General features: G+C 48.2%; 1 protein-coding gene across 2 annotated transcripts in view; it reads right to left on the reverse strand.

Moving 5' to 3' along the window:
- LOC147693450 (uncharacterized) overlaps positions 1-22,275 on the reverse strand; it is a 326,887-nt gene that overhangs the window by 204,934 nt on the left and 99,678 nt on the right. For both annotated transcript variants that reach the window (XM_086933731.1, XM_086933730.1), the window contains exon 4: positions 15,804-15,884. In XM_086933731.1, coding sequence (XP_086789857.1) covers positions 15,804-15,884 — 81 coding nt within the window. The remainder of the gene's footprint in view (positions 1-15,803; positions 15,885-22,275) is intronic.

Below are 22,275 nucleotides of genomic sequence, written 5' to 3' on the forward strand. Positions count from 1 at the left end.
GTGTCCCCGAGTGATGTGGTGGTGTCCCCGAGTGATGTGGTGGTGTCCCCGAGTGATGTGGTGGTGTCCCTGAGTGATGTGGTAGTGTCTCTGAGTGATGTGGTGGTGTTCCTGAGTGATGTGGCGGTGTTCCTGAGTGATGTGGTGGTGTCCCTGAGTGATGTGGTGGTGTCCCTGAGTGATGTGGTGGTGCCCCTGAGTGATGTGGTGGTGCCCCTGAGTGATGTGGTGGTGCCCCTGAGTGATGTGGTGGTGCCGCTGAGTGATGTAGTGGTGTTCCTGAGTGATGTGGTGGTGTTCCCGAATGATGTGGTGGTGTTCCCGAGTGATGTGGTGGTGTTCCCGAGTGATGTGGTGGTGTTCCCGAGTGATGTGGTGGTGTCCCAGAGTGATGTGGTGGTATCCCTGAGTGATGTGGTGGTGTTCCGGAGTGATGTGGTGGTGTCCCCGAGTGATGTGGTGGTGTCCCTGAGTGATGTGGTGGTGTCCCTGAGTGATGTGGTGGTGTCTGTGAGTGATGTGGTCGTGTCCCTAAGTGATGTGGTGGTGCCCCTGAGTGATGTGGTGGTGCCCCTGAGTGATGTGGTGGTGCCCCTGAGTCATGTGGTGGTGTCCCTGAGTCATGTGGTGGTGCCCGTGAGTGGTGCCCCTGAGTGATGTGGTGGTGCCCCTGAGTGATGTGGTGGTGCCCCTGAGTGATGTGGTGTTGCCGCCAAGTGATGTGGTGGTGTCCCTGAGTGATGTGGTGCAGCAGCACAGAGACTGAAGCTAAGAAAACGTAGGGTTGAGTGCTACAAAGCACATTCAGTTTATCAAAGCACAGAATGATGGAGCCAGGAAAAAGCAAGGGGAAACAGGAAAACACAGGGCGAGTGTATAATGATAGAGGCAGTGAGGGCTGGGGCTTGGACAGCAATCAAGTACGGGTCGAGAAGGCACTGAATGGGAGAACACAGAAAACACTTAGGGCCAAGGAAGGAAGATGCAAGCATACGGGAGAGCAGGCGGATGGGGCTTGGACAGCAATCAAGTACGGGGTTGAAAAGGCACTGAATGGGAGAACACGGAAAACACCCAGGGCCAAGGAAGGAAGATGCAAGCACACGGAAGAGCAGGCGGAGACAAGCTCTCGGCATTGCTGTGGCGGGGGGCGGGGGAGTGATGAGCGCATTCCTTTGAAGTCTGATGCGGGGCGGTGGAGCGGAAGCTTTTGAAGTTTGATTGCGGGGAACGGCAGCCTTTGAAGTCTGATGCGAAGCACAGACAAATGGTGCTGTGTGACGTGGCTGGCGTTGTGCACGCGCTTTGATCACATGAACTGTGTCTAATCTGCCGTTTTGGTAGACTGTTCTTTTCCCCTTACTATAATCTCGCCGGAGCAATGCGCAAACGCATTGGCTCAGGCGAGACCTAAAAAGGGAGAGGCAAAAGGCGGTCGAGACGTGGCGGCCAAGGGAAAAGAAGCAGAAAATGCAAGTGAGAGGACGACACAGAGTCACAGCAAGAAGTCAGAAGAACCAGTACGGTAATCAATTTGTCTAAAGATCCGATATCAAATGAGGATAGAGAAATTCTTGGACTAAGTCTTTCCTATTGTCCAGGTGCTAAATTTAACTACGAGCAGAGTAGAATCGACTTATATTTGTTCATAAAAAATTTTTTAATTAAAAAAGTTTTTCAAACTACAGTGTAAAAGTGCCAAAAACATTACTAAACCCACTATTCATAGTAATCTTTCTGTCTCTGATTTAGAATTGATAAGGGATCTTAGAGAGCTGGAATCGGATCGATATGATCAACCAAAAGCCCTTACAGACAGTGAACTACTTCTGGAAGAAGGATTAACAGGCAACGAGGGGGCTGACACTCCCTTTAAGTCCAAGTCTACATTTAATCCCATTATGCCATACAATAGCATTGATTCCTTCCATGACAGCATGATAGCAGAATTAAAAAAAATAAGAAAACAAGTGTTCAGAAAAAACAAATCGAATACGCCATGGAATCTGAAATTTCAGAAAGTAATGAAAAAATGGTCAGACTCCAACCAACATATAATTCCTGCCTCTGATAACGGAGGAAATATAGTTATTTGACCAAAGGAGATGTACCTAATTAAAGCTTCTAAGCAGCTGAATGCTGAGACAAGCTATTGTAAGATAATCAGAAACCAGAAACAAGAATGAGGAACTAAACAAAGGTTTCTATACTGCTTTGAAAGATTGGAGACATAACAGGCTGCTGAGTACGGAAGAATACAACTTTCTAAGAGTTATACATCCAAAATTGCCAGTACTGTACTTACTGGAGTTACTGGTAAAGGTGCACAAGACCAAAACCTGCCCTCCGGGCAGACCTATAATCTCTGCAATAAGGAGCCTATTTGAGAACGTGTCTAAATTTGTAGATTACTTTTTACACCCTTTGGTGATCGAATTACCATCTTATATTCGAGACTACTGATTTTCTGAAAAGAATCTTTGACATACATCGGGAAGGCGACTTTTTGATGGTCTGTTTAGACATCAACTCTACACAAGCATCAGACATGATGATGGATTAAAAGCTGTGAAACATTTGTCCATCGTTTGTATCACATATCCTGTTGAAAAGGGTAATCCTTTAGTACGCAGAAGTCGTGACAAAGGCTGTGTAAGCCGAAATGCGTCTGACGTCAAGTGTGACTTTTTCTGCATAGTCGATTAAAAATTAAGCAACTCCACTTGGAGTGCCGTTTCGCGAAATAATATACATACATTTATATATATACATACACTGTATAATAAAATGTACCTAAAGGGTACATATAAACAACCACAACATCAGTCACGGGCGGAGATGGTACGACGAGCTGGCAATCAGCCACATGGCCCCGTATGAAGGGACGAGGGTGGAAATCACACCCAACCGGCACATTTTCGATCAGGCAGTCGAGGGACAATTTCAAAGAAATCAGCAGGGGAGAAATAACTCCTCTAGAATAGGGAATAAAGATTGCAAAAGGGGTCGAGTTGAAAGAGGGAATCACAGAGAGGCCTAATCAGATAGCCAGTACCAATCATAGAAGAAAGAATAGCAGACGGAGAAGGGACCCGGCTGAAGCAGTGGACCAACAAGCATTTACAATGCAACGGTTTCGCCTTTGTAAAAGTTAGAGCTATTGGCATTGTAAATGAATTTTTTTTTATTTATGTGTTGGTTTTGAAAACAGATAAATAAATGGCATTGCCATTTACAATGCCAATAGCTTAATCTCTCGCAAACAGTAACAATGTTTAATAATAACTAACCTTCTTATCAAAGGACCAAAAACCCTGCCGTAAGTTGCAGTCATTAAAGAGCTTGCTGACAATTAGGAGCTCCCTGAATGATGGTGTGTGTTTTGTAGGTGTGTGTGTGTGCACGTGTGTATTGCTGACATGCAATGCTCACATTCAATTAGGAGCTCCCTGAGTGATGGTGTGTGTGCGCGTGAGTATGCACATGTGCACGGGTGTGTGTGCATGATCATTGTGTAAATGAACGTTCACGAGTGTGTATGAATGTGCGCATGTGAGTGAGTGTGCATATGCATGGATCCACAAGGCATGAAAATGTATGTGCCACTCTAGTGGCAATGTGTTGAAAGTGGTGCATGCATTTGTGAGGGTAAGTGTGTGAAAGAGAGAGATAGTGTGCAAAAGACCTTGAAGGGCTGGTGTCAATATGCAACAAATGTCAGCAACTCATTCTCTTGCTCATCTATGCAATCATAAACCAAAATGTACGTGTGTGTTCGTGCATGTGCACTCGTGTAAGTGTGTGTCTGTGCGCATTTGTGGAAGAATGCACAAGTGTATTAGAGTTTGAATGTGTGAATAATGCGTACACCACTCTAGCTAGGTGGTCTGGCATATTCGGCCTCCCATTAACAAACTTACTGAAGCAAACATAAACTAAACCAAATCTTGTGTGTGAGCTGTAGGGTCTGTTTCCCTTGCGAAAATAAGAGGTGTGAAGCAAATTACCTCATGGGAGTCAACCCCGAGCTCCCAAAGTGTCATTGCCTGCAGGGGAATGAAATCAAATTGTGATGCCTATTACCCCTGTCCCTAATCTTAAGGTTCCCAGGTCCACTCCATAAGCAATCCATTGTGTCCTTGTTATCGCGTTTCCTTAAACCCATTGAGATGGACCGAGCAAACCCAATTACACAGATAATACCTGCGGTAATGTCAGTTCTGGGGTGGTGTCGAGGGGACTGCAGGGCCAGAAACAAGGCCAGCTCTGCTGCCCCTGGGCCGAGGCACACCTCATCCCTGCTCCCGCATCACTTTCTCTGCCACATACACACACACAGGGCCACAGAAGCAAGGCGCTCAAACAGCACAACACCAGCATGAACACCCAACATTCACGCAAACACGCACACTCAAAGTGCACACACTCAAAAGGACGTGTGAGCCCAAAACACAATTACAGGAATACTTCACCGAAGCACACACATACAGCAATCAAACCATGTACTCCTATAACAATACAAACTCCTGTGCATTCGGGGTAGGCACACAACCACAAAACACAAACAAAAACTTACACACATATGTAACACAAATCACAGCGATAGAAGCACAACCAATCACTCGTACATAATGCATACATTCGACACACACGGAACACTCTTATGTCACATAGACATGTACATATCAAAACGACATGTGCACATACCCAAACATACATTGAACACAATTACAAACTTTCAAAGGCGCACCAATGCAGTTTAGCATACAAGACGCATATGGCAAAACACCAAATACAAACTAAACACACGCACCAAACACACACACATATCTACCAAAAGTAACGAAAACAGGTAACACAAAACCATGGCCCAGAGCACACTGCGCCCCTCCAGCTCAAAGACAAATTATGGCTTTGCAACGGACAGGAACGACTTCTGCAGGTACTAGGGGAGGGGCAGCAGGGTCGTCGTTATTTTTAGTATGTTTTAGTGCCAGGACATGCCACAAAAATACATTCTGAAAAAGACATGTTGCCTATATGTACCGCAAAAACACAGGAAACGTGCTGCCACTTAAATATGGTAGCCATAAGCTTTCTATAAAAGTTTCAATTACCCAAAAAAACTCAATTTTAACAGAACTTATGTGTGATTTCTACAGGCAGTACTAATAGGAACAGGCTATATAAACAATTTCTATTTTTTAGTTTTCATGCATATCACGGGAAAGGAGGATTCTTAATGACAGAGAAAATGTACCTGAATTATTTCAACATGAGACTTTAAAAATACAAAGGTAAGAGGAAGGAACTTGCCATGATCATGCCCTTATGTTGTGGGGCTCGAGGATGAGTGGGACTGGATGAGGGAGGGGACGTTTTCAAGGTCATCCCCTTTCCCAGCGGCTGCTATTGAGGTTCTGGAGCATGGGGTCTCTAAAGTTTTGTGTAATAAGAGCTACGTATGCTCAGTGAAAATCATCCTGAGCTACTATTATTAGTATTGTAGGAAAGATTATGTTAGTGCCCACCCAATGCAAGCTTACCAACAGTGGCCACCTCAGTGCATCAGGCAGAGTTGCCAACAATAGTGAAAAAAAATGCTTTGTCAATTTAGAATGTCTTTACGCAGGCCATAGCTGCAATGCCATTGGCCCCAATGAAATATTAGAAATAAGCCTCCCCTAAACTACATGATTTAGCACTCAAATATCAGCCATAAATATATTTTAGAAATTCAACCATTTTTTCTCCAAACGTCAGCTTATCTGTTTGGAAAGCCAGGTTTCACCTTGGCACACATATATAAATTCACCCAAGCAAAAGTTCTAAATCAGTAGGCTGGGCTGCACACAGGAAAGCTACTTACAGGTAGCTGGAGAGCTACCAGTAGCTCACGAGCAACTCGTTGGAGAAGCCTGCAGTCTGGAGCAACAAGTTGGACCCAGAAACCAATGGTGGACTGCACATCTCATTCGCTGGAAGCACGAAACCAAAAAAATGGCACCATGGTGAACCGGGTTGGGTAGGGGCAGGGCACGGTGCTGTCCACGGATAGAGTCCCAAGCAGAGAACGTACCATGATGCTTATGGTTAACTGGGCTGCCGGGATAGACCTCACAAGGCCGTGTTGGTGTGGTGCAGAAGCACAGTGTGAGGTCTCCAGAGGAATAGAGGACCAGTGCAGAGCTAAGTTTTGTTGACCTGTTGTTTCCTGAAGTGCAGCAAGACATCACCCAAAAGGAAGGCCCATAATACCCACCATGCTTGCGTGGGTAATCTGAAGGTGCTCTAACAGCATGTGTGAGTTGATCTTCAGGACACTATGCTATTAAAAGAATGTAAACAAAAGGGGACGAGGGACACAAAGGATTTTTTGGGTACCAAATACAAGGTCAGGGAGGATCTTCACTTGGCATCTTTGACACAGGGGAAGACCCTGCTATTAGAACACCTGGAGGACGACCACAGAGGGAACTGACCGTAAGGTGTCACTGATGGAGAAATACTTGGAGTAGATGAAATGGAGGTTGAATGAAACTGAGAACAAGGTTGCCTGTCTGGAGAAACATGTTGATGAGCTGGAGGTGAAAATCTAAGTCTACTATGGCAGACCACTTCAAGATGAAAGACTGTCCACTGCCCACCATTCTGCATCTGGTACAGCAAGATGAACTTTGGGAAAACTTGGTATGGGCTGCTGAGTTGAGATTGTTGTGGGGGAGGTTAGGGGGGTGTCACCTATTTGCACCCGCAAAAATGATGGAACACTGATGCTTGAGTTTTTTAAACCGGAGGTAGAGAGGCTCAAAAACCGGGTTGCACTGGACACTTGCAGGCTACCAGGTTACCAAAAAAGGGCCTGAGTGAAGGCACCTGATGGAGGCACAATCTTGCTAGACTCAGAGCCAAAGTAATTTGGTAACAAGAGACACGGCGAAGAAAACAAATTACTACAATTCAGGGGTAGCAAGATCCTGTTCTTCCCTAAATGAAGTTGCGAGAATTGAAAAATAAGGGACTACAGTTGAACTGTTCACCATGAACTGTGATATGTATACTTAAGATTGCCTGCACAACACTGTGTCTTGTGAATGTAGGTCACATACCTTCACACAAGCAGAAGTTGCCAGACCTTTACTTAAACGTGAAAGAAACACTGCTTATGACTACAATATACAGACCAAAATTGGTCAAGAATGGTTTTAATCTAGATATGCAAGGGCTGTACCCTGAAATGGGGGGACAGGCTCCGAAATAGATGGTCTTTTAAGTAATTCTATATGCCAGCATGAAGTCAGTAACCTGACGCTACACTGGCTTAACTAGAAGACTGCACTAAGATGCCACACCGCAGCGGCAACTGAACTGCGGGCAGTAGTAAGAAGAGTCAACGAGATTGACTCCTGAGTAAGGATAACAGGTCAATGAAACCGAGTTCACCAGTTCTAAAAGGATTAGGTGCTTTATAGCCAGTGGTTTGGAATGGGAGCTCCCGAGAGCTCAATGAGAGGCCGGGAGAGGACGGAGTCTCACAATGGACCCATTGAGGGGTCCTGTGGGCCATGAGTCCCGCCCGGCCTGGCACGGAGATGTGACAAGCTAAGTGCTGACGTAGGGATTGCACGTGGACAATTTTTACGGCTTGACCTCACGCTATACATGGAGATGTAGTGATAGCCTCAGTTGTGAGCTATGGTCACTGGAGAACAATGCACCCCCTCAGTGCGACAGGCTGGACTCAGAGATATGACGATAGCCGCAGTGATGACGTCGGAGGTCACTGGGGAACAGTAAATGCCCTCTGACCGTCAAGGCTCAAAGATGTGACGATAGCCTCAGCTCTGACGTGGGTCACTTGTGAACAATGTCTCCACTCTGCCCAGATATCTTGATTTCGGGCCTTCCAGTGGCTCCTTGGACGATGGGCTGGGCTGTCTCCGGGCACGACCTTTGGCCTCCTCAGACGTGGGGATTCGGCGTCGCTCTGGGCCCAGCCCCTCTCTTAAAAAAACAAGCAATGCCCCCAGAGTCAAGACGCTCACACTCACCGGGTCTTCTGTGTCGGGGCTCTTCTCTGGTGCTGCGGCATGGAGCGGGGCTCTTCTTCCCAAAGGAGAGCCCCCGCTTGGTGCTGGCCTCTTGTCCGGTCCTCTCCTGGGACCGGAGCCGGGGAGGGCTGACGGCGAGATTGAAGACAGCTTCCTCCCGCCTGGGGGAAGCTGAAACGGCGCAGGCTCACCTCTCTGCAGCGCGGGGCTCTCCCTCACTCCTGGGAGCCCCGTGGAAGGCACCGGCTGCAGGACTCTGCTACTGCACATCGGGGCAGCCCCGGGGAAGAGAGGTCACTTCCGGGTGTCTTGTCGTCCCGCCCCCCGCCTGCCTGACTTCCGGGGTCGCGGCTGCGGCCAATAGCAGCGCGGCCCTGGGTTGGGGGGGCGGGACAGCGCCTTACAGGATCCCCAGGCTGGCGGCGGTGATCTTCACGGCGGGAAAAAGACACGGAAGGAAGCAAGATGCGGGAGGGGGGCGGGTAGGCACACGGACAGCGGGAGGGGGGAGGGAACGGCAAACGGGAAGAAAGACTCGCCATTGTACTGGAAGTTGAGGCAAGCCATGCACTTCTTGGGGTCATTGGGCTCGTAGCAATTCCCCAAACACTGACTGTGGCAACACTGGTTATCGGAGGTGCACCCATGCGATTTGCATTCTGATGGACATATTTGTTGACAGTGGTCTTGAGTCCAGCAACGATCCAGGTACAAGTTGTTCAAGATGGTGGTGGGGCAGTAGGTTTTTCCCTTAATGGCACTGGGACACACGTCTCCGCATTCTTTCAAATCCTTGTTAGAATAAATTAAGTTGCCCTCCACGGATTTGAGAACACGAGTCCAATCGATGGTGGAGATGTAGCAGAGCTCGTCGTTCTTCTCGATGCGCCGTATACAAGTCAAGTCCCGGGCCGGCAGCCAATCACAGCGCGACCCGGGGAATGACGTCACGGGGGTGTCCCTGGCCGGCAGCCAATCACAGCGCGGCCCGGGGAATGACGTCACGGGGGTGTCTCGGGCCGGCAGCCAATCACAGCGCGGCCCGGGGAAGGACGTCAGGGGGTTGTCCCGGGCCCGCCCACCGCCGCAATGACGATCGGAAAGGGGTGGAGAGGGAAGAAATCGCGGGAACGCCCACGAATCTGGTTCGGCCATGACGGACAGATCTCTGTTCCAATGGCTAGCCTCCATTTATGGAGCTAGCCAATGGAACAGAGGGCGTATTCCCAAGCCCACACTGTTCTAACATTAGATTTCGCCTGCGCCGAAAAGCTGTGCAGAGCGCAGCCTTCGGCGGGCCGAAACCTAAAAAGGGGAGCACATGGAATTGCGCCTTGACTGTCCTACTGCCTGCATTGTCGACAGATCTGTTGCCAGTTATTGAGGGGCCTTCCAGTATATGTGCCTATGTAATCATACGTTGGGGAGCCCTGTCCTTGCTCGGGAGGGGGTCATGACCTGTTCTATCTATCAGCGATTGTCAATGTGTATTGATGCCTGGTTATCTCACACTCATGAGTTATGTATTTCTTGTTTAAATGCAAATAAAAATATTAATTTAAAAAAACGAGGAGCACATAGTGTGAGAAGACCAACGCCACAAGTGAAGGCCCAAGCAAAGAACCAGTGTAAAGAACCACAGTAACAGATGGAACAAGCCTGGAGCACAGTGAAAAATAAGTTCTTGTTTGCACAGATATGGTGAGGGTGTGGGGTCGACATCGTAGTTCACAAGACCCCGAAGATATCTAGAAAAAAGCAAATTTTTTCTTGAACAAGAAGAGGTAGGCAAAATTGCCAGAGGTACCGCTCTCAGGATCTGCGCGGACAAGAAGAAACTGACATCAGCACATCATTGGAGGGCTTATATGGACTCTGTTGATGTCACATCCTGTGGGCGACGTTGTTATGGAGTAGCTCGATGCGCACAGAGGTACTGCTGCAGAAACGTTTACAGATCTAGTTGGCGCCTGGGGATAATTCAAAGGTAAGGAATCTGTGGCTAGATGTCGCTATAAGATCGTACACGCTATGAAATGAGTCTTTGCAATGTTGCCTATAAGACTTCCATCCCCCTCCTTTAAGGGTAAAGATACAACAAATAACACATATTTATGAGTGGGGAAAAGCAATGGTTTGATATAAGCAAGCTCCAACAGCAAAGTTTGAAGGTTGACTAAGAACAGTGAATTTCGACTATTGGCAAAAAGCCTTACTGCCTGGACAAGGCATTACATAGTTTAAGCAGCATAACAACAAATAGTCTTGACAGATCCAGATAAAAAAGCAGGACAGCCCCTTACCTATACCTACCAAGAATGTACCAGCATTAGGTTAAATCTCCACATCCCCCTAATCCATGCTTAGACACAGAAATGCATTAACTCACTAGCTTGTGAGGCTGGATTTGTGTCCTTTTGCTCCAACATATTGGGGCTTCAAGCCAAAAATATAATGCTGTGCAAGAAAGAGTTTCCTCCGGGTTGCATGCAAAGGATCCTTGTGCCCACCATTTCATATTTAATGAAAAAACATGTTTTGATACCAGACATGAGTGAGGATAAATGCTGTGAAGGCACAACGAGCAACGCACACAACTTTAAAATCTTAATACTGGCAGCTGGTATGGTGACCTAATAAATGGGTAAATGTGGTCAAACTGATGCTTAGCTAATATGTTTTCCAATTTCTTTTTACAAGTACAGGATGAACGTTATTGCATGCCATTACTTCACAAAAGCATTCACGACCCAGAATTGGTACAGGAAACATTAGGAATGGGAAAGTCTGTAGGCTCAGTTCTCAGATGGCCTTGCTGAAGCGCCCCAAGAAAACTGTTGTGTTACTGCATTTTGAGGTCTCAGGCACCTTAACAAGCAGTTGTGTCATGGTGTAATGGAAAGAGTCCATGGATTCTGGCTAGATCCTTTAACATTTAAGATCGAACAGAACAACTATTTTTCGGTAGTGCACTCCATCCCTACAAATCTCATGCCATCCATGCAGCTTTCTGACAGGAAAACTGAGGCCTAATGCCCGAGAGCTCTATTAATAGGTCAGTCTGAGCCTCTTCTGAGTGGTTAGAAGAAAGTTTCATGGGATCAGTACTTTTAAGAATTTGCAGAAAAGTAACATGTTTTACAAGTGGAGGGTTAAAATTGCATCAATGACACACTATTCTTGCCGATAAAGGACAAAGTGGGAGCCGGTAGCTTTAATGTCCCTAGGCCACTTATTTTTTTTCAGAATGTCAGATATAGGGAAGGAGGCTTTGAGGGCGTTCATATTGAGATCATTAGACTGTTGCTAGTCCTCCACGACAACAATTTTGGACTACGGATGAGAAACTTTTCTTTCCACTTCTCACTGGACCTCCAGTTAAGAGGGTGGGACACTTTTGCCTCTTTCTCAGCAGGTGGTGTGGCAGCAAAGACACCATTACAGACTTCTCATCCCCCTTCTATTTCCTCCCGTGGGTAAAAAGACCTGTATATTAGCTTCCATCTGCTGATGGTACAACAAAACTCTTATAGCCACCTCAGTCTGTCATTAAAAGGCTAGGTCAAGGGATCATGTAAGGGTTGGCTTGAATAAACAAGCATTGGCAAAGCCAATAGGCCTCCCCTCTACAAGAGCTACTGGCTTTGGCAATGTGTTTTTGCCATGCTGTACACCAGAGTGGCTGCTGTTCAGCATGGCTAAAAGATAGTGACATGCAGTGTCCTAGAGTAGAGTGGGGGAGGAGTATAGTGTTGTAGACTGGATTTGTTGGAGTAGGGGGAGTAGAGTTCAGTGGTTCAGTGGCAGAGAGTGTTGTGGATTGGAGTGGGGTGGGCTGGATGGATTGGATTGAGTTGGGTGGACTGAACTGGGGTGGGGTGGACTGGGATTGTTGTGTTTCGATTTATATGCCCATACATAGGTTTCCCGAATCATGTCCCTATATAGGCACAACTCACATTGCCCTTATTTAGGGATGAGAATCCCAGTCCTTATTTAGGCATTAGCCATGCTATCCAAATACAGGCATGGCTACCTACATCCGTACATCCCACGTCACAACGAGTTCTTAGAAACAAGACCCATAAGCCATTGGGACTTTCCCTGCTTGGATTATTGATTTCTTCAAGAACTTATCTATTATGCATGAACTACTATTCCTAAGGGGTTCATTCATGACGTTTTCCTCTGCCCGACTTTACGTCAATGCTAACATTCCTAGCCACCTACCAGGTATAAATATATCTTTCCTTACCGAGGCAAACCACGGCTTGATTCGGCACGGCTAGCCTCGGCAAGTTCGGAAGAAACCATGACTCCAGGAGAAGTCGTATCCCAGCCTGATGCACTGACCAGACGCTGTCATCCCTGCTTGCAGAGAATCCAGCTTCCAATGTTCTGACTCCCTTCGCGGGGTGTTAGAGTTTGAGATCCGGAAAGAGATTCCCACCTCTCTCATTCTAAGGTGTGGAGCTAACTAGAACCTAGAGGGACTCTTGGCATACAAAACTATAGCTTACCATACTATAGAAAACAGCACCTACTTCTTACCTCGTACTACACTTAGGTTAGGTACACTGGGGTAGAACTATTTAGAAGCATCAGACGAGTGTCCACTTTTTAGACTGTCATTTATGTACATGAATATATGTCATAGCTAAACGACAATGCTATTGCAGTATTATTTCTTCTAACTGCTTACGCTGTACATATTATATCTCGCATACTGTCTTGCGATTGTAACAGCTCATATCTCTTACACGAGAAACAAGACTGTTCAATAAATCCTTTTATTGGAACGCCCATCTATCTATTTCTGTGAAACTCTGAAGAAACTAAGTATGCACGATTGACTGAGTGAAACTGTTATCTATTGTTTCCACAATCCTGAGACTGTTCCGATTCTAAGGGAAACAAAGTTGTCATGTTTATGCGGTTGTCAGAAACGACTCCCTTCTTGTTTATTCGAGAAGTTTCTAGTGACCTCTGAGTTAGCTGGCACACAAAGTAATTAAGTTTAATGTACTCGATAGAGGCATACTAACCTCAGTCCTATGCCACAACTATAGTGTATATTATTCCAATGCGCAGAGCTTATAAGGGAAAAAGGAACTACACTACAGGGTGGGGTGGACTAGAGTGAGGTGGACTGGAGTGGGGTGGACTGGATTGGGGTAGAATGGAGTGGGGTAAAATGGAGTCGGGTAGAATGGAGTGGGTGAACTGGAGTGGGGCGGATTGGACTGGAGTGAGGTGGATTGGACTGGAGTGGAGCGGGATGGAATGGATTGGAGTGGGTTGGGGTGGACTGAACTGGGTGGATTGGATTGGGGTAGAAAAGGGCAGTGTAGAGTGCCATGGAGTGGAGTGGGGTGGATTGAAGTGGGGTGGATTGGATTGGAGTGGGATTGGGTGGGGTCGATTGGGTTGAGTGGGGCGGACTATAGTGGGGTGGACTAGAGTGGAGAGGAATGGGGTGAGGTGAAATGGAGTTGGGTGGAGTGGCTTAGAGGGGAGTAGATTGGAATGCAGTGGGGAGGACAGAGCTGGAGTGAGGTAGATAAGATTGAGTAGGGTGGATTGAATTTGGGTGAATTGGTTTGAGGTGGATTGGATTGGGGTGAAGTGAATTGGGGTGGGGTGAACTGGATTTGAATGGGGTGTGATGGATCCGATTGAGGTGGACTGGGGTGGTGTGGATTGGAGTGGGCTAGATTAGAATTGGCTGGATAGGGTGGATTGGACTGGAGTGACATGGATTGGATTGGGGTAAAGTGGATTGGGTTGAGGTGGATTTGGTTGAAGTGGGTTGGATTGGGGTGAAGTGGATTGGATTGGGGTGAAGTGGACTGAATTGGCATTTTGTAAAGTGGGGAGGAGGGGAGTGGGGCGGATTGTTTTGGATTGGAGTGGGGCAAATTGGAAAGGAGCGGATTGTTTTGGATTGGAGTGGAGCTGAATGGAGTGAGCATATTGTTTTGTAATGAGTCGGGCAGACTGGAGTGGGGCAGATTGGAGTGGAGCTAATTGTTTTGGACTGAAGTGGGGCAGACTGTTTTGGATTGGAGTGGGGCAGATTGGGGTGGGGTGGATTGTTCTGGATTGAAGTGGGACAGATTGTTTTGGGGTGTAACGGGACTCATTGTGTTGGATTGGAGAAGGGTGGATTGGAGTGGGGTGGACTGGGGAGGAGTGGGATGGATTGTACTGCAGTGAGGTGGATTGGGCTGGATTGGGGTAGACTGGATTGATGTCGGGTGGATTGGATGGGAGTGGGGTGGGGTGAATTGGGAAGGAGTTGATGGATTGGGGTGAGGTGGACTGAGTGGGGTGGATTGGAGTGGGGCAGATTGCAGTAGGGCAGATTGGAATGGGGCTGACTGCAGTAGCGCAGATTGCAGTGGGGCAGATTGGAGTTGGGCAGATTGTTGTGGATTGGAGTGGTATGGATTGGAGTGGGGCCGATTGTTTCAGCTTAGAATGGGTAAGGCTGGAGTGGGGCAGATTTGATTGGGATGAATTGGAGTTGACAGATTAGAGTGCAAAGTGAGAAAAGAAGATTTGGCAAAATAAAAGAAAGTTAACTATAGAAAATAAATCCTTGCAATTTTGTTTTGCCCTGCTGGGCACATTTTTGAAAGCCACACGCCTTCTGTTTGCAGGGTTCTAAAAGTTAAAAAGAACAAAATAGTACCTCAATCACATCGGGAGCAGCTGACAGGCACTGATTAAGTTGAATCAATCAGTGCTTAGTCCCTGCTCCACAGAAAGGAATGGAAATTATGTTAGGTCTGACTTAACGAATTACAAGGCTGTAAAGAAGAGTGCCACACAAGCCAACAAATGGTAAGAAATGAGCAGCTCCAAGCCCTTTTTGTTAACATCAGAGTCTCGCAAGCGAGACGCATGCGTTAACGCATGCTCTTGCAGGCTCAAACCTTAAAAAGGACATAAACAATTGGGGAAGGAAGGAAAAATCAGGAAACTGGAGAAGTACAAGAAACGGATATGTATAAACAAACAACATGGAAACTTTTTCTTTTCCCTGTAGATAGGAAACCTATTGATGGAAAAATAGGCTTACACCATTTGGAGAGAGATTTGCTGGAAACTATGTCAAGGGCCTGAAAGGCCTAAGACTTTGGAAGGGGAAAACTATTCTAACACTTTTAATAAATTGAGCCTTAATTCATAAGCATGACCACTCTAAACCCATGTACAGCTGAGCAGGATTAAACCATATACTGACTATCTAAGAGTTAAGCATACAAAAACATGAAGTGGCGGGGTTAAAGTCCGCACACAATCCAGCATCAAAATATCACGAAACTCAATGGTGCTCCAAGGACTAGAAGCAGCCTCTTAAACCCTTCAAAACTAAGACAACTGTCTCCAAAGAAAAATAAATAAGGTCCTAAAAAGTAGGTATGTGTGTGCTATGTTTACGTTTTTTTGATCACTCAACTAGCAATTGCAGCCTTTAGAAAGATGACATCTGCATTCATTTGTTGCAACAACTTTCTTGCTGGAGCAACTAGGGTTTTTGCATTATTTTCCAATAGGAAAGATTAAGGAAGCTGTGATTCCAAGACCTAACGTAGCGAGGAGCCAGATCATCAAGAGCAACCCTCACCTACTAATTATTGTCTGGCTAAGAAATTGGAGAAGGCTGTTACCAAAACTACTAAGATCGAACATAATAAAGCATAGAATATTCTTGCTCACCTTCCTGAAGGCTGCAAGTAACCTTACCTATAGCACCATAATTCTTAAAACATGGAACTTCCCCTCGCTCAATCTTCAACACAATGTCGGGCTTCACCGTATTCAGCCCTGTTAACAGGATAAAAATAAATATTTAATTTGCAAGCAAACATTATCTTCCACTGTACCTCAGTTATAAATGTACACACTATGCATTATTTTGCGACTTATGGTTGATATGGACAACTATAACCATTTGTGATTCCCAGCTCACTGGGTGCAGATTTGCTACAGCCCCACAGTCTCACCTATCAAACACCAAGAGAATTCACCCACAAGTCTCAATTGACACATTTAACTAACATAACAACACACCCATTCACAGTCCTGATAGTACATCTTCATGACTAAACCAGGCTCCAGTTTGCAATGGATGCCTCAGAACTATTTTGAGCGAACTATGTAAAGTGCATCAAACCTATACCAACAGCACAGTGTATGTGTGCTCTTGAACTGAACGGATAAAGAACTCAGATTAGGTATTTTTGCGAATCGTCCAGAGGTTGAAGGAGTATCTCTGTGAACGGTTTAATTTTCCTAACCTCTTCTCGTTCTGTCAGGTGGATCACATGTAAATCTATCCCGTTAATCATGCAGCCTAAACTGCGCCACTGAAGCAACATTATACATATTGCAGCTTGAACTGGTGACATATCTGCATGTTGTGAATACAGTAACCTGCTTCTCAAGAAGGCAGATTAGAGACAGATGTATTCCAGTTGGGTTAACAGGATTCTATGTCAGGACCGGAGGCTTCAGATTATGCTTTTCCTTCTTCGCTGTTTATTACAATTACAAATCACAGCAGCCTAGAAAAGCACTGAAGTCTAGAAAAAAATGACTGAATAATCTCCAAACGAAGAGATTAAGAACATGTAACATCACAATCCAGGAAGAGAAAACTACATTTCCCATCAAGTCCATGGAAAACCACACAACAATAGTCCTTTCACAGTGTCCATCGCACGAAGATAGGCCGTCCATCTTGTGTCCCCTTCCTCTTTCTTCGCTGCTTCGCAGCCAGTTAAGTCCCTTGCTTTTTTCCTCTTGCGTTTTTGCTGTGGTGAGGGTTAAAAATTGCATGTTTGGGACTATTTATGTTTATTATACGCTTGCGTGGCTATGTGAGGGCTGTTGTGGCGGCGTTATGTCTTTTTTCCTCAGAGCCCCTTGATATAGTCATCGCGGGGACGCTTTCGCCCCTTACGCGATGTCCCCGTTTCTGATGCGGCACAGCTGCGACCGCTAGAGGGAGCCGTCGCGTCTCGTTCTCCCTGGCGCGGTTCCTTTCGCTGACGGGGACCGCGCTGAGGAGAAGGAGCCGCGCCGGAGCCTCGCCTTTGTTGCCGCCTCAACCCGGACGCCCGATTACGGGTTGTATTTGCCCCAAATTAACGTGGACGCCCGAAGGGGTCTGTACGGCGGATTACCGCCCTTGAACGCCTACGGGCAGTATAAAGGCACCTTAGCGGTTCTCACCTCATTGTTTAGTTACGATCCATACGTAAGGGCCGATCTAGGGCCCCTTTCATTAGCGCGCAGGGGGGGCGGCATAGACCGCGTCCTTGAGAGGGTCTGCGCGCTTGGAGGCGGGTGCTGCCTCGATAGGTCTGGTTTCCAGCCCACCTGATTACTAGCCTCTGGCTGGGCCATACCCAGGTACTGCGCTTACATGTTAACCCCGTGCCTTACTCCCTTCTTGTCTCTTGGCAGGGTAGTTCATCATGGCAGAGGGGTACTATGTAGAAGAGGAAGAATCTCATCAGTACCTTAACGATGATGAGTTCTACGACGCTGTTGACAGCTCTATTTATCGCTGCGTGCAGGAGATTGTAGGCCCCATGGAGGACAGGCTCTCCGCGCGCATTGTGGAGGAATGTGCAAAATTAGGTCAAGCACATTTGGAAGCGTCTGGAGGCGCCTCTGCGGCCTCTGAGGGGGTACCCCCTGCTCCTAAGAAAGTTTGTAAGGACGGTGCTACTGGGTCCATGCAGGGTGTAGACAGGGGTGCCTTTGAGCGCCTGCGCGACGCTTTTTTGGCAAAGGCAACCAAGCCTACCCCTGCGTCGACTCCAGCCCCAGGACCTTCAGGGCAGTCTGGGACAACCCCTTCCTCCCCGGGAGGGTTCTCCCCGGCAGACACTGACGACGACGACGAGTCGGTGCGCTCGTGGCGGCCGTCCGGCTCCGCGGCTGAACTTCCGCAGGATAGCTCAGGCATGCTGGACCCGGACGAGATTGTTCATCCGCGGTCGGCAGCCTGGGTGCCTGGGGAAAAGGTCGCGAAGTTTGTGGCGGCACGCCTCCGCAAGCCGCTGGAGAAGGAAGCTCGGAGTTGTCTGAGGGGAGAATGTCCGCGTCCTACCCTGGAAGGGAAAGTTGCCATGACCCCAGAATTAGATGGGAAAATGGCCACATTCATGGCGAAATTTGTCAAAGACCCCCGGAAGGGAATTGACCGATCCTGGCGTTCCTGTCAGGATAAACTGCTGGACGCCATAGGCCCCATTACAAAGATCCTGGACATTGCCGAAGAGGCCAAGGTTTCTGGCACTCCTATATCACCGGACGTGCTATCGAGCTGGGCGCAGAGAGTAGTCATCTTTCTGGGAAACGCCAACTGCGCCCTCTCAACTGAGCGCCGCCGGTCGTTGTTGATTAAACTCGACCCCAAGTTAGGTGACCTAGCCTCCTCGGAGGCGGGCGCGGTGGCGCAGGGCGGTTTGTTTGGTGACCCCTTTATCAAGGAGCTGGGCAAATTTGTTAATACGTTTACCTCCTTGGATAAGGCCCAGTCCACCATAAAGAGGGTCTTCCAACAGCGTTTTTCCCGAGGTGTCGGTCGCGGTAGGGGCCACGCGACTGGCCGTGGCGGTCAAACTTTACCCAACAAAGGGCAAGGCTCCGGCAGAGGCCAATACAACACGTCGGCAAACTACACCAACTTTTACCCGACGAGAGGCCAGCGCTTCAGAGGGCGCGGAGGCGGTTTCCGGAATGACGCCGGTGGTAACAGTTCCCATGGTAAGTGTGATACCTGCAAATCAGGTGCGAATTGGGGGACGGCTGGCGGGCTTTCCGTACGCTTGGGCAGCGATTACAGCAGACGCATGGGTGCTGCAGACAGTGCGAGGTTTCCGCATGGAGTTTTACGATCAACCATATCAGTTGAGGGCGCCACACCCTATAGTCTTCTCGCAGGCAGATACAGCCTTAATCGACGAGGAAGTCTCAGCGCTTTTACGGAAGGGAGCCATCTGCCAAACGGAGAGGCATCCCTTCGGCTTCCTCAGCAACGTCTTCTTAGTCGAGAAGACAGACGGAGGGCAAAGGCCCGTGATCAACCTCAGAGACTTCAACGGGTGGTTGGTGTACCATCATTTCAAGATGGAGGGGATCCACCTACTCCGGGACGTGCTGCTCCCGAACGACTGGATGGTCCGATTGGACCTCAAGGATGCATATCTGGTCGTACCCATTCACCCTCCACACCGTCGGTTCCTTCAATTTCTCTGGAAGAACCAAATCTTCGAATTCACCGCCCTTCCGTTCGGGCTTTCATCAGCCCCTTGGTGCTTCACCAAGCTGCTGCACCCGGCGGTGGAAGTCCTTCGGGGTCAAGGAATCCGAATGATCGTCTATCTGGACGACATCCTTCTGATGGACCAGTGCCCCAACAGGTTGCTCCTTCAGCTCAATCGAACAATTTCATTGTTGCAGGGCCTGGGGTTCATCATCACCAAGGACAAGTCCGTTTTTTCACCTTCTCAGACGATGACGTTCTTAGGTTTCGTGGTGGACTCTGTACAAGCCTCCCTCAGCCTTCCCTCGAGGAAGATTGCCAAAATCCGTCATGTGCTGAAACAGACGATTGCAAAGTCTCATACCTCCCTGCGGCAGATTGCCTGAGTGGTAGGACTCCTGTCCTCCTCCATTCAGGCAATCTTCCCGGGTCCCCTGCACTATCGTGCCCTGCAGCGCCTCAAGGGTTTGTCCTACGACCAGCTGGTCCCCCTATCTCAGGAAGTAAAAGGGGAGATGGCTTGGTGGCTCTCTCACATGGAGGCGTGGAACGGCCGCGCAATCTTCGGGTCAGTTCCGGATTTGGTTATCGAATCGGACGCCAGCAGATCCGGTTGGGGTGCCCGCTGTGGGGATTTCTCTACAGGCGGCGTTTGGTCGTCCGAGGAACAAAGGTTCCACATCAATTGTCTGGAGCTGCTAGCGGGATCCTTCGCGATCCGCTGTTGGACCAGAGACTTGGTAAAATCATGCGTCCTTTTGCGTATGGACAATGTTTCGGCGGTTCGTTATGTGAACCATCTGGGCGGCCCCCGGTCCCGTGCGCTAGCGGATCTGGCGACGGACTTTTGGGACTATTGCCTCTCTCATTGGGTCTCGGTGAAGGCGGAATATCTCCCGGGCCGGGACAATCAAGTGGCAGACTGGCATTCAAGGTACCTGTGGGATTCCAGTCTTTGGAAGTTGGACACCCAAGTTTTCCAATGGCTGAACAGCCTGTGGGGTCCATTCTCGGTGGACCTGTTTGCGTCCCGGCTAGATTTCCAACTTCAGAGATTCTACAGTTGGAGGCCGGACCCACTGGCGGAGGCTACGGATGCATTCCTCCAGGATTGGAGTCAGGGAAGGCCCTATGCGTTTCTCCCGTTCTCCATGGTGCTGAGGGCGGCAGCTCAGCTACGCCGCCAGGGGGCAGAGGTGACCTTGGTGACACCGTTTTGGAGGTCGCAAGTTTGGTTTCCAGTTCTTCTGGAACTTTCCTGGGATTCTCCAATCCTACTACCCCGGCTCCCTCATCTCCTCCTCAATCCGAACGGGGAGCCACATCACCTTGTCCTGCAAGATTCTCTCCGCCTAATGGCTTGGCGGCTTTCCGGAGACGTTGGTCGCTCCCAGGCCTTTCGGACTCGGCTCAGGACCTTTTGTCTAAGGCCTGGGCCAGCAGTACTACAAAGAGGTACCGATCTGCTTGGACCAGGTGGGTTCGTTGGTGTATTCGACGAAACCTGGATCCCCAGGTCGCAGGAGTCGTTCCCATCTTGAATTTCTTGACAGACCTAGCGACGGAAGGCCTAGCTTAATGCACTATTAATGCGATGCGGTCAGCCATTTCAGCGGCTCATGAGCCAGTGGACGGGGCTCCAGTGGGAGAACATCCTTTTGTTTGTAGGCTCCTACGAGGAGTCAGGCTATCTTTGCCCCCGGAGCCGCGTTATTCCGTCCTGTGGGATGTGAATGTAGTGCTAAATCTCTTTCTTTCCTGGCAACACAACAGGTATCTGTCCCTGAAGGAATTGTCCGCCAAATTGGCTATGCTCCTGTGTTTGGTATCATGCCGCAGGGTCTCGGATGTAAGAGCCCTGGACATTTCCGCAAGAGTTTTCTCACCGGAAGGAGTGACGTTTACTTTGGGTCGTCGCACAAAGTCGGCGACAAGATCGATCTCCTACACGGAATTGTGGATGCCCCCAAGCTATGTGTGGTTCAGTGTCTAAAAACATATGAGGATGTCACTCTTGAACTTCGCCCTCCGGGCGAGAGACAATTGCTCATAGCCCTGTGTAAGCCACATAAGGCGGTTTCTTCTCCCACCATAGCCAGATGGGTGCGGTGGGTGCTGCAGGAAGCTGGCATTAACACTAAGATGTTTGGCGCCCATTCGGCTAGGGGGGCCATGGCCTCGAAAGCTTTTTCTCTAGGTGAACGTTTGGAGGACTTGATGCGTGCGGCGGATTGGTCCTCGGATTCCACCTTTAAAAGGTTCTATTTTAAGCAGGTGGTGGATATTGCGCATCTGGTGGTAAGTAAGCTTTGAACGAGCATAATCTGAAGCCTCCGGTCCTGACATAGAATCGAAATTTGCCTAGCTTTGTAACTGTAAGTTTCAATTCTATTAAGGACGCGGAGGCGAGGATTATCCCTCCCGGTCCTTCGGAGGAGATCCCACCCGTATGGCTGTAAGTAAACAGTTTTGCTTCTGAGGCTATTTAATGTATTGATGCGTTTTTCCTTTGTGGATAGTTGATAATTGTATCTGCTGGTTATAGTTACTCGTACAACGCTTACGCTGTTGTTATTGTACTCCACTAGGTAATGAAGGTTCGAAGCAGGAACGTTGAGGTTTCGGCGTGACTCGCGCGAAGAAAGTGGAAGGGGACACAACATGGACGCCCTATCTTCGTGCGATGGACACTGTAAAAGGACTATTGTTGTGTGGTTTTCCATGGACTTGATGGGAAATGTAGTTTTCTCTTCCTGGATTGTGATGTTACATGTTCTTAATCTCTTGGTTTGGAGATTATTCAGTCATTTTTTTCTAGACTTCAGTGCTTTTCTAGGCTGCTGTGATTTGTAATTGTAATAAACAGCGAAGAAGGAAAAGCATAATCCTCGCCTCCGTGTCCTTAATAGAATTGAAACTTACCGTTACAAAGCTAGG

This window comes from Lissotriton vulgaris, chromosome 8 (assembly GCF_964263255.1).
Source record: "Lissotriton vulgaris chromosome 8, aLisVul1.2, whole genome shotgun sequence".
Taxonomy (NCBI): domain Eukaryota; kingdom Metazoa; phylum Chordata; class Amphibia; order Caudata; family Salamandridae; genus Lissotriton; species Lissotriton vulgaris.